Source organism: Meriones unguiculatus, chromosome 1 (genome assembly GCF_030254825.1).
Source record: "Meriones unguiculatus strain TT.TT164.6M chromosome 1, Bangor_MerUng_6.1, whole genome shotgun sequence".
NCBI lineage: Eukaryota > Metazoa > Chordata > Mammalia > Rodentia > Muridae > Meriones > Meriones unguiculatus.
In genome coordinates this window covers 160,600,863-160,613,974 of record NC_083349.1, presented here as the reverse complement: position 1 = coordinate 160,613,974, position 13,112 = coordinate 160,600,863, and the positions used below count along the sequence as shown (strand labels likewise).

Here is a 13,112-nt window from a genome sequence, read left to right as displayed (position 1 = left end):
CGTCTCGAGGACTCTCAGCAACCGTTACTTTCCTCTTCTGTATTACTCACTTCACTGGACACATTGTAACAGGACAGGATGCATGTTTTTGAGAACAGTGTGCGGTTTTGCAGTGCGCTTATATCGTTTTTTGTACTGATCACATAAAGGTAAAAGATAGGTTCATCAGCAGGGCATTATTTCTTCCTATTGTGAACATTTAAATTTCTTTCCGCGATATTTTGAAGGACTTAGTGGCTCTCAGTCATATGTGCATTGCTGTTCTGTAGAGCGTAAATTACTCGTTTCTTCCATAGCTAATAAACTCATTTCTCCATCCCCATTTGTCTTTCCGCAGCTGTCATCTCTCCTTCTTGGAGCTTGGATAACATACGGGCTTGTGTGTGTGCGCACATTTCACTCTGTCTCTGACCTTTCTGGGGAAGATACAGAGTAAACATCCATTCGCTACAAATTTAGAGGCCCTTCCTGCTGTTGCGGTGTTCAGTGTCCTCACGTGTCGTGGAAATTAATGTCTTGTTACAGGAGTGTTTTAACCGTGTTTTTAAGCCAGACTCGGTGGCTCATGCCTGTAATCCCAGCACTTGGAAAGGCAGAGGCAGCGGGATCTCTGTGAGTTCCAGGCCAGCCTGGTCTACGGAGTCCAGGACAGCTGAGACCTCACAAAAGAAACAATGCTGATGTCTTCTTTGAATTGCTTGCTTTTTGGTATAGGGGATTTTGACCTTGACGTCATCCCATGTGTTCATTTTTGCTTCTGTTCCTGTTTTTCTACTATCCCGCAGTGCCTAGGGATTACATTCTTAGGTTCCCTTGCCTTTCCTGTTTACAGCTTTACAGAAAAGATAAAACAAAAGCCAGGAAGCAATGATGGGAATCTGAACAGAAAAATCTCTCCCCGCAGGCAAGCTCTTCCTCTGGGGTTAGGCCATTAACCTTCTCTTCTTGCAACATGGACTCCTGAAGATATTTTAATTATTCAGGGTCCTGGTGACACTGGGGTTCTATCTGGGGGCGGCTTTCTTGGACTCCTTCACTGCCTTTGGTTGACTCAGACACCTGAAAAAGGCGTGCCCTGGGACCAGACGGCCACACGGCCTCAGTTGAGAGCCGGAAATCGACAAATGTTTTAAAAGGAGTAAAAGCTGGCCTTCGCTTGTGGTTTTGTTCTTAGTTGGCTTATTTTAGAGTTTACCGATTTAGTCCTTTCCACTAATGGGCGGAGTAAACACTGTTGCTGGCTCCTGCTTTCCCGCTTGGGTGCTGCTCTTTTGGGAGCTCTTCTTAGCCGCTGGCTCGGCCCTTTCTGCTTCCTGGCGGCCCTGATAGCGTGCTCTCCCTGAGCTTTCCTGAATCCCCTCGGCCGTGACATTAGCAAGAGATCCACCACTGCCAGCCCCTGGAATTTGACTGCTGGGTGGATCCTTTGAACTTCTTAAAATCGCTCCCCCCCACTTTTTTTTTTCCCCCTGGAGAGGGAAGTATTTTATCTGCCTAGAGTTTCTTTGAAAGGAGCTCAGGGTTGATAGCCAGCTGGGTGTGGTGGTGCAGCTTTAATCCCAGCACTCTGGAGGCACAGCTTTTCTCTTATGGTAGCTCCAAAGCTTAGCACCAGGTGTTAAAATCTTAGCACCAGATTTTCTATTTAGAGTGCCCATTGTGCGTCTCCCGGGACCTTGCCTTTTCGGGTTCCTATCTCTGGAGAAAGCGTTGAAGGCTGGTATTGCAAAGGCTTTAGGTTTGTTTTGATCAAGGTTGTTTACACAATTTGAGTCTTTGGTGCTTCTGTGTGTGGCTTGAGACATTGAGATATCGTTAAGGATATCCTTTTCTGGTCCTTTTCTTCAATGAAGAATGTCATTGAAATTAAGATTGTGATTTCATTGACTGTAGCTTTATTATGGATCTGAACATTATTCTTCTAACCACAAACTTGGAATGCAATGTTTTGGGATTTTTCTTCTCTTGGTTTTGTGAAACAAGATTTCACTGTATCCTGGGATAGTCTTAAATTTACGTAGCCCAAGCTGGCCTCACCATCATAGCATTTCCCGTATGGTAGAGTTCTGGATGCTAGGACCTTTCCATTGTTTCAAGGGACTGTGTCATCTTTAGCTTATTTTCTATTTCATTGTCCTATTTTTTTTACTTCTTGGTTAGTTAATTTTTAAAATAGGTTGAGGTTATAGCCCAGTGGTAAACAGCTTTCTAATATGTCCAAGACTCTATATTCAATCCCCAGAATGGCAATAAAAAATAAAATTACTGAACCATTTTAATAAGTGGATTTCTTTTATTTTTTTTTTCTCCATAGAGGTGCTCATGCTTCTGAGTGTGAAGAGTAAAGGGATGGGTTTCCACTCCCGGCTAAGAAAAGACTTTAAAATGTCTTCAGGGGCCACTTTGAATGGGGTTGAGTTCTGCATTTCTCTGCAGCTTCGTTCTTCATGAACATATGAGGTGTGGCTTTTGGTGTTTTGCGTTTGTGTTTTGTAACCTGTTATCTTGTCATCATCCACCCCCCTCACACACAGGGTTTTAAAGACCTTAATTCTTTCTCTACATAGCATCCTTTGCTCTCTAAATAAGGACACTGTTGTGTTCTCCTTTCTACTTAAAAAAATTTTTTTTGGATTTGTTGTTTTGCCTGAGTGTAGCATCATGTACCACATACAGGCCTGGTGTTTGAGGAGGCCAGAAAAAGCACTGGATCCCCTGAAACTGGAGTTATAGCTAATGAGAGCCGTCATGTGGATGCTGGGAGTCAATGAGACATCTCTCTGGTCCTCGTGGCCTTTGTCTCTCACTATCAGATACACGTGTCTAGAGACCTCGATGCTGTATTGGAAAGAGCACATCCTTCTCGTGTTCCAGGCCTGACAGGAAACGTGTGCTTTCTCCACCCCTTCTGCTGTGGGCTGTGTGGGGGGGGATAGTCATCTGACGCGTGGAGAGCTTATGTGAAGGTGGGTACGGTATTAAACAGCTCTGTGTGCGTATGCTTCTATGGTGGCGTTCACATGACTCTGTCCACCGTGTAAATGTGGTGGTTTAAACTTGCAAATTTATGTGTGGTGCGTGTGGTATTGTGGGGTATTCGCCAGAGAAGACTGCTCGGGCATGGTTTAGAACATCTTTATTAGTTGGGCTGGCAACTACCCTGTCTGTTCAGGGTCCCAGTGCAGCCCTGAGCCTTTCTCAGGGTGAGCTTTTAAGCACAAAAACCATATCCTGGGTTGGTGTGCTTCAGTTAACAAGAGCAGTTAGGCAGAAGCAGAACTGCAGAAGCCTAAAAGCAAGGTTAATACCTTTAGAGGCTTTCCCAGAACTATGGGCTTTGATGGATCGGGCCTTTGCTTTAGTTTTGGCTGGCAGTCCTGTCTATGTGAGGAGATTTATGGCCTGAATGGCAGGCACTTCCATCATGGAGTCAGTTGTGCTGAGATCTCAGGGCCTGTTATAGTGGGGTCCCTGGGATGAAACACATATGAGACTTTTTTTATAATCTTCCCTGTTTTGTTTGTTTGTCTTTTGAGGCTGGTTTCTCTGTGTAATGCTGGCTGCCTGCAATTTGCTCTGTAGACCAGTCTGGCCTCAACCTCACAGAGCTCCACCTGCCTCTGTCTCACAAGTACTTGGATTGAAAGCATGCACCACCGCACCTGGCCGCTTATACCCTTTCCATGTGTTGTTTTCCGGTTTTGTTGAGAACTTTGACACCTCTGTTCATTAGGAACGCCACATCTGTTAATTGATTCCTGTCTAGTTTGGAGAACGTTTGTGATGCCCGTGTCTGTGGTAACAGCTAAAATCTTGGCTGTTCCTCCAGACGGTATCATTACCCTGTCCTCTGAAAGTACTTAGATTCTGTTTGTCTTGGAGTTTTCCAGTTTCACTGTATATGGCAGGGTCATTGTTGCTCAGGTCTGTTAGGTTCCCTTGCAGCTTCCTGGACCTGGATGCTCATGTCTCTCCCAATATCCTGGATATTGCAATGTCTTTTCCCTTTTCTTCTGGAACATTCCTAAGGCTTTTTTTTTTTTTTTTTTTTTTTTTTTGTGGTGTATTATCTACCATGCATATGTACATGGAGATCCATGGAAAATTGTGGATATCTGTCCTGGTCTTACACCTTGAGATGGGGTTTCTTTGCTTTCGTGCTGTTTTCAGTCAGCTGGCCTGGGAGATTGCTGGGAACTTGTTTCTCTGTCTCCTGTCTCCCCAGAGGGGCACTGCTTACAAACGCATGTGCCGTGTGTTTTTGCTTGGTGTTGGGTATCTGAGTCAGGTCCTTCTGCTTGCACAGCCCTTTCACCCACGAAGTCATCTCCCAGCCCCAAATATTTGCTTTCTCGGTGACTTTGGAATCTTTTAGAATTTTACTCCCCTACCCCTTGTTCATGAATTGAGTTCTTCCTCTATCAAGCTTTTGGCTCTCCCCCCCCAAAAAAAAATTAATAAGCTTGTTATATAAAATCAAACACAAAATCTTATCAATGATTCAAACTGATTCCTAACTGGTGTGCTTGTATTTAGGAAAACTATAAAACATGTTTACATCTTCACAACACATGTAGTTACAGCTGAAAAGCTATGAAATTGACAGAGTTATAAAGATTTAAAGTGGAGTTCCGTAAACTTAGCTGTAATCAAGTATTTGGTGCTGGTTGCAAACAACTATTAAAGCCAAAGGCAAGAGGAATGAGAGGAAATTGCATGGTTTTAAGGTGTCATGACAAATACTTCTCTAAGATTAAAAACAAGGCAGTATAAAATTTATTTGAATGATTGAGATTTCTAACCGGATCCCTGGTTGTTTTTGGCAACTTAGCCTAGCGTGGTGGAGGGCGGTGTGCTCTGAGGTCCTGTGCTGTGCCCCGCTGGTCCTTGCTAACTATAGTTAGGCAATCTGGCTGAAAATAAGGAAGCAGGGTTAGCAACAGCACACGCCTTCCCCACTCAGGCTCAAGCCTTATGTTTACATGTGTACATACATGTTTATGTTTACATATGCATATATGCTGGGAGGAGGGGAGTAGATGACCACATACATCATGTACAAACTTCAAAGTCCTGTTTTGTATTTGGTACTACAGTCACAACGATGGTCAAACCATCCCATTCCAGAGAGTGCTGCCCACTATACTAAGCAGCTTTTAAAAACTAGCGCAAATGCTTTTGCCCTCCTCCTTTTTCCAAGCACAAGAAGCGGGGGAGCTCCCTAAGAAGTAGGCGAGGGATTGCTTTCCATTTAATACTGTTTAATATCTGGTTGTGACCATGTGTTCTGGCTGTACTACTCATCCTCAAGAATATTCGGAGCCGTTTCCTACTTAGAGGCAGCATTTGAAAGTGTATGCCATGTTGGCTCTTTATAAATTTTTCTTAGTTCGATAAAATAAATTTTAATATTTTACAAAATATGTGTAAAATTAAAATTTTTGTAAGCTATTTTTATTAATCAAAGTACTCGCTTGCAGTCATTTATCTGAAAATATTTTATGGTTCTTACAAAAGTTGGATTTTGTCTTCATAAAGTTAACTTTAAAACTTCATACCATGTTTCTGGGCAACCATTCCTGTCTCTTGTGGTGTTCCAACTCCATGAGAAGAGCCTGTGTGTGGGCCTCATACATCTTAACAATTTGTCAATCCTTTCTTGAAGGGAAACGCTGGTACTTCCTGGTGTCTGGCTTAGCCAGTAGAGTGGCCACTTCAGACAGTGCTCACATTTCACAGGGGATCAGGCAGACGCCTGAAGCTAGTCAAGAATTTCTGCAGTGTGGTAAGGATTTGCAGGGCCCAAGAGGGGCTGATTGAGGAAGCCGATCAGACTGGGGTGTGCTGTAAACACTGATGTGCCTACCTGAGCTCTTCCATTTGTGTGATCTATATGGTAGCTTCCAAATTCTGATGGTTCCACTCACCCAGGAGGAAGGCTTTCTCATTCAAGGATGGCTCCAGTGAGTTGTGTTTGTGTTGTGGCCTACAGAACGCTGTCTCCTCACAGACCAGCCTTTTTATGATCACGTCCTCATCTTCAGTTTGTCCTAAATACCATATGTGTTGTCTTTCTATTTCATTGTGCCTTCCTACCACTTCTGTTTTCTCAAAACCATCACATCAGGCTAATATGCAGTTTAATGACCCTGAAGATGGTTATCAAAGAAAAAGTAAGCTCTGATAAAGGTTTTTAAATCACCGATTATAGCACCATTTATGAATTGGAGCTAATTGTTATTTTATAGACCTGACCTGCACTCAGCAGCATTTGTCTATTATTTCACACCTTCAGGGCACTGTCTGACCAAACCTGAGCTGATCATCAAGTTGGAGCATGGACTTGGGCCGTGGGATGTGGCAGAAGCCTCGGGCAGGAGCCTCCCAGGTCAGTAGAGGCATGTTGAACATGGAAGGTCAGCAAGAAGGAAGTTCATCAGCTCTTGCCATGTTGAGCTTTTTTCGCCGACTTTTATCTAAACCCACTGCTGATGAATAAGTCTCTCTACCAGAGTAAACACTGGCATGAGGAAAGTGTCCGCTGCGAATTAGCTTGGTAAACCAAAAAGCCTCTAACGTGAAGGGAGACATTTGTGCTTGTTTTTCAACAGCAGCCCTTACTATCAGTCACTGCAGCTTTCATAGCAAGGCATACCCGAGCCAACTAATTTCTCACAAACACCTGCTCTCGTTTGCTTTTAGAAGAGATCTCACTAATGAAAATGAAGACTGCACAGGTAGAAAATATTTGAAACAAACTGGATGTGAAAGAAATCAGCATTAGGTTTTCTTATAATCTTTGAAGCATGTGAGAAGCCGAAGTAAGGCCGCTCATCATGAAACTTTATGTGCTGTCTCGTGATGCAGGGATCTCAAATATAGGTATATGTGCCCGGAACATTTGTGAATCAATGTTTTAATAAGTGAAGGGCATGCCTCAAAGTGCCAGGTTATGTCAGTTGATGTCAACATCCCAGGACATCATGAGGAGACATGACAAACCCCAAAACAACAAGATCAAGGCTCTGTGTAGGCCTATATTCACCCTAACCTTGCACACAGAATAATGATGATTTTAAAACTTAAAAGCTTCACACTGTTAATAATGTGCAGTTCTCCATTCCCTCAGGATCTTTTTTATTTTTATTTTTTAATTTTTTTTTCTAAAATGAAATATAGAACTACCGTTATGGGGCAGGTGTCCTTCACCCATCTGTATGCGTGGTGGAATTAAAGTAAGGGACAGAGTAGAGGTAAACACATGGGCCCATGTTTACTGAGAAATTACCCACAATTGCCAGGGGATGGTATCTGAGTGTGTCCTCATCATTAGACTCATGGATGAGTTGCATGTAAAAGTGTGTTACTCAGCCATCAGTAAGAATCAGGCCATGGTCTTTCAGAAACATGGTGGAAGGGCACTCTGTCAAGCAGAATATGTTAGAATTGAAATGGAAAGTATGTGTTTTGTACCACGAACTGAATGTGGAATTAAAGTCAAAACCACAAAAGTAAAATTGGGAGGATTCCACAGGAGCGATGAACCAACTGGGAGAGTGTGTGTGTGTCGTATAACTAATATGTTGGAAATGAGGCCTTAAAATTTTGCACTTGAGGGTGTGGTGGTGCACTTAGGAAGCAGAGGCAGAGGCCATCCTGGGCTACAGAGCAAGTTCTAGGCCAGCTAGAGGGACCAAGTGAGACCCTGTTTCCAGTGTACGCAGATTTTTATTTGAAATTTTCACCTACGCACCGAAAGTTGCACTTGCACAATGAGCCGCTGCCTATTTTATTTTTAATACAAATATTTATTGTCATTTTAGAAAGCGCAGCAGTCTAGAAGGTGAAGGAGATATGTAAAACAAGGAGTGAAGGGAGAAGTTGGGAGAGGGTGTCTTCTCCTTTTGGAGGAAGACGACGCTTTCCTCACCAACCCTAAGGAGTATTCTATTGCTTTTGCCCAGGGTGACGTCAACCACTTTAAACACGTATGTAGGAATCTCTTCTCTAACCTATATTGCTACTTAGGAGAGAGAACATTTACCTATGTCTACATCCTGTGTCTAGCTACTTAAGAAGTCCATTTCACGTGTGAAAGAGATAATGCTATAGGTGGCTTTATATGTGTGGAGTTGCATAAAAAAGACTGAAGTGTGATTCATAAATGGGGATATTTTAAATCTAATTTTAGATGTTCATGTATTGACTACCCCGATGGTGACCAGCCAGAAAAATCACAAGACGTATTTGTGGCAAGTCGGAACCACCCAAAACAAGGCATCAAATGAAAAGATTGTAAGTAAAACGTTAAATTGGGACACTTAACTTAAGCCTGACCATAAAGAGAGTTTTATGCGTGGCGGGCCGGGCACGTGAGCTCAGTGGGTAAAGTGTGGCCTTGCAAGCACAAGGACCAGCACCCATGTTTCAAGCTGGGTGTGGCCAGAGGCAGCTGTTATCCCGGTGCCCAGCAGAATGAGAAAGGACATCTGGACCTCTAAACTATCCAGTCAGCAAGCTTCACCTTTACTGGGAGACCCTTTCTCAAAACGTAAGGTCGAGATCGGGAAAGGCCCTACATGTCAACCTCTGGTCTCCACTCCCAAACACACGTGTGCATGTATACTTGCACATAAACAGACGACACATGTGCACGAGCATGGATGTGCTCATATCTTCCCCACACTCAAAACGCTTAACCCGGGCAAGAATGTGCTGTGTCTCTAGATGTTACAGAGTGGCCTCAGAAATTACAGAGTGGAGAATAACTCAGCTTTTAATGCAGCTGGCAAAGCTCTCTTGTATCCTGCATGTCTTCTTTGCCATGAGAACAGCGCGCTTCGGTGTGTTTGGCCCGGGGGGGGGGGTATCCTCTCACTCAACAAATTTGATACATAGGAAGTTTCATTTCAAAGATATTACAGTAAGCTGGGCGTGGTGGCACAGGCCTGTGATCCCAGCACTCGGGGAGGAGAAGCAGGTGGATCTCTGTGAGTTCGAGGCCAGCCTGGTCTACAAAGTGAGTCCAGGACAGTCAGAGCTACACAGAGAAACCCTGTCTCGGAAAACTAGCCAAAACAACAAGAAAACGTTATGGTAAATTCAGTAATATGCAACACTTACATGTGTAGTCTAAGGCAGGGACCGTGTGAAGTGACGTAACCACTGTTAAGGTAGTCAGGACTCGGTGCTGTAAATCTGGACTCCGCATGCAAGGTGTGTATGCATGAGAAATGGAAATATGACTGGGGAAACACACCCCACAGAGCCTCAAGAACCTAAGCCAGGACAGGAGCCTGTCTCTAGGGATGAGAAATAGAACAAATTCTTTTATTTCCAGGTAGAGCTAAAGGCGCAGCAGAAGGTCCATGAAGGGTCAAAATCCTGTGAAAGCGAAGCTCCTGGGAGGACGTTCCGTCAGAACTCTCGGCGCACCGGGAGCCAGAGGCCTCACACCCCAGAGGTGGCTCTTCCTTCCGAGTCCCATCGGAGGCCCCGGGGCGGGAAGGGAGGCCGGGAGGGCGGGGAGGGCGGGGAGGGCCCTGCGGCCGGCAGGCCCGGTGCGCGCGCAGGCTGCCGCGGGGCGGAGCCGGGACCTCCAGGCCGCCAGGGGGCCCTCCCCAGCGGGGGCCCCTACGAGTGCGAGGCCTGCGGCCGGGCGCTCCGCACCAAGCGAAACCTCGCCCGGCACCGGCTGCTCCACACGGGCGAGAGGCCGCACGCGTGCGCGGAGTGCGGCCGCGCCTTCCCCCACAGGGCGGCCCTCGCTCAGCACCGGAGGGTGCACGCGGGCCGGAGGCCCCACGCGTGCGCCGACTGCGGCCGCGCCTTCTCCCGCCCGGCGCACCTCGCCCGCCACCGGCGGACCCACACGGGCGAGCGGCCGTTCGCCTGCGCCGACTGCCCGCGGGCCTTCCCCTGCCGCGAGCGGCTCGCCCGCCACCGGAGGGCCCACGCCGGCGAGCGGCCCTTCGCCTGCCCGCAGTGCGGGCGGGCCTTCCTCCACAGGGCGCACCTCACCCGCCACCGGAGGAGCCACTCGGGCGAGAGGCCCTTCGCCTGCGCGCCTTGCGAGAAGGCCTTCTCCTGCCGGTCGGACCTCACCGCGCATCTCAAGGCCCACCCGGCCGAGAAGCCCCATCGGTGCAGCGAGTGCGGGGCCTCCTTCTACCGGAGGCCGCAGCTGGCGCTGCACGAGAGGGGTCACGCAGGCCAGAGGCGCTACGAGTGTGCCGACTGCGGAGAGGTTTTCCACTGCAGATCCCACCTCACGCTGCACGGGATGGTACATGCGGATGAGTACCCGTATGTGTGTCCGGCATGTGGGAAGTATTTCTACTATAAGTCACAGCTCCTCGTGCACGGGAGAACCCACCTGGGGGATAAGCCCTATGAATGCGGGGACTGCGGGAAAGCTTTCTCCCGCAAGCCGAACCTCCTTCGACACCAAAGCACCGCTCACTCCAGCAAGAGCCGTTCGAATGTAGCAGATGCGGGAAAGCTTTCTACTGCGAGCCAAGACTCCCTGTGTCTCAGGGAACGTGAACACGTGGAAAAGAACGCAGGATAGCTTTCAACCTCAAGTAAGGGCAGCGGACAGCTCAGCTGGAGAGCCCCGAGAACAGAGAGAGATGGATTTGAACAGGAAATCATGTGGCTGTGAAGTGTGTGCAGGCCACAGTTCTGTAGCGCTAGCGCCCAGGGTACTTTAGGGCTTTCACACGGACAAGAAGCTTCACAAATGGAGAGTGAAGAAGTTGATTCTTGTGTTACACCCAACACAAGAAGTGGGGTCGTTGTTGTAAAGAGCCTGAAGGTATTGTCTATGGGGAGGAATTGGAAGACTAGGGTTGGGCAAGGAAAGCATGTGACGTTTGTAAACAGACTGTTGTAGTAGGAGCCAGGAAGACAGTGCTGAGAGCAAAAGCCGGATCTGAGCTTTTGTAGGGGAGAAAGACCCTTGGTGCTGGCCTGGAGGCCGGCAGCTCCTGTGATGTAGTCTTGTCTTGCTTTCGGGTTTCAGTGTTGCTTCCTTTGCTCTGCTGCGATGTCATCTCTCAGCTCTTTGCTCCTGCTGCAGTGACTTCTCCACTGTGGAATTCAAATAAAGTCCTTACCTTAGGTCATGGGATATACCTCCTGCCTTGACAGCCGCTACCCTAGAGCTGTGAGCTGGGGGAAATCTTTTCTCTCTGGAGTTGCCTGTTTTGGGGTTATTGCAGCCACAAACAGAAATTAAGACAACTTGCTACTGAGAAGTAATGTTCTTGCTGTGATAAGCCTGGCCATGAGGCTCTTTGGCCTCTGGGACTGTTTTATGCCTGTTCACCCAAAAGTAGGAATTCTAAAGTGAAGGGGTCCCATGCCCTGTGACTCTCCCTCATTCCTGAGGTCATTGGGCACCAGTCTTGGACCTGTGATTTTTCTAAGGACTACATGACATTCTTCAGGTAGGAGGTATGCAGAAAAGAAGCCTCACCCACAAAGGGAGCCCTCTATTTTGCACTGAGCTCATGGCTGTTCAAGGTAATAGTGCACTTCGACCTTAGCAGCAGGGTTTCCTGACAATGCTCTTTAGAGACAACTGCCCAGGAAAGAGTTTTCCCAGGGTCAGCAGACAGACGTCCATGTTGGAAATGCCTGGGTCCTTTCTCAACCTGGCGGCAATACATAGCAGTGTCAGCCACGTGAGGATGGTTTGGGAGACATGGAAAATGCAAGGCTGAGATGCACACATGCTCTGTGGTGCTCGTGGAAGCTGAGGTCAGACCGAGAAGCCACTGCAGAGCTATGAATTTTGGTCCAACCATTTTCTCTGCTCCCTGAGTTTTCTCTTTTGGAAAAAGAGTTTTACTTTGTGCCGCTCTATGTCAGAAACTTGTTTTCTATCGTATGGAACTTGCAGGCAAGAGATTGCCTTGAGCTCCAGATAGCTATGGATTTTGGTCTTTCATACAGCATTAGTATTGGTAAAGACGATGAGGACTTTAGAAAGTGGATTATGTTTTGCATTCACAATATGAGCATGAGATTTTGGGGAGAAGGGATCAGAGGTTACACCTAAAATATGGTATGTTTAGGTGTCAGTTTGACAAGCGATAGTGTTGTGATGGTTAAATTAAATATCCTCCGTGGTCAGATCTAGAATCACTTGAGATACGCCTTTGGGCATACCTGTAGGGGTTCTCTTGATTAGGTAACTGAGACGGGAATACCCATCAACCATGGGTAGTACCTTTTCCTAGGCTGTATACAAAGGAAAAAGTGTTCTTAGCACAAGCCCTCATTGTGTCCTTCTTGCCTAAGGATACATTGTTACAAACTGTTTCACACTCTCCGACTCTATGGGACTGTAAGCCAAAATAAACCTTTATCTCCTGTGCTGCTTTCATTGGTGTGTTCTGTCATAGCAATTGGAAAAGAAAATAAGGCATATCTTCATGCAATGGTCGGTAACAGCGCCTGCTGTACAGGCATCAAACTGAGTGCAGATTCTAGCATGGGTGCCAAACTTTGAAAAGAAAGAGCTGTTGAAGCACTCATTACTTAGGCATATGTTCAGCTGAAATCTCTACCTTCAGTATACTTGTTCAGTTGAAATGGGCAGGGGCCCCAGTGGACCAACAAGAGAGCATAATGGCTTGCACTAGAACAATGACAAAAATCTGAAGTATATACTGGAAAAGCTGGTGTCTTGAACAACTGATAGTGTGAATCCTGGATATGAACATGTAGGAAAATGAAAGATCTATATATCTTATTCTGCAAAAATCTCAACTCAAAATTATTCAAAATCCTTTGTATATGAGCTGCTACCTTGAAACTGCTAGAGGAAAGAGTGTGTGCACATCAACCCAGCATAGGTAGGATATTTCTGAACTGAACTCTAGCACCATGGGGGCCAACCAAAAACTGACAAATGGTATTTTATGAAACTCTTAAGCTTCTGTACAGAAAACAAACTGTTTGTGAAGAGACAGCTCCAAAATGGGAGATATTTGTTAGCTACACATATGCACAGGATTAGTTATTAGAATATGCAACAAACGAGGGGAATAAATATTTAAAAAGGAAACGGGCAATGGAATTGAATGATGGCGTGTTCTCACAAG

The 13,112-nt window shown here is 46.3% G+C and overlaps 1 protein-coding gene across 1 annotated transcript in view; it reads left to right on the top strand.

Moving 5' to 3' along the window:
• LOC110552451 (zinc finger protein 420-like) overlaps window positions 1–12,380 on the top strand; it is a 51,282-nt gene extending 38,902 nt beyond the window's left edge. Inside the window, exons 12-15 of the mRNA XM_060383107.1 lie at window positions 5,666–5,785; window positions 6,296–6,388; window positions 8,192–8,295; window positions 9,341–12,380. Coding sequence (XP_060239090.1) covers window positions 5,666–5,785; window positions 6,296–6,388; window positions 8,192–8,295; window positions 9,341–10,570 — 1,547 coding nt within the window. The 3' untranslated portion in view covers window positions 10,571–12,380. The remainder of the gene's footprint in view (window positions 1–5,665; window positions 5,786–6,295; window positions 6,389–8,191; window positions 8,296–9,340) is intronic.
• Window positions 12,381–13,112: the final 732 nt, after the last annotated feature.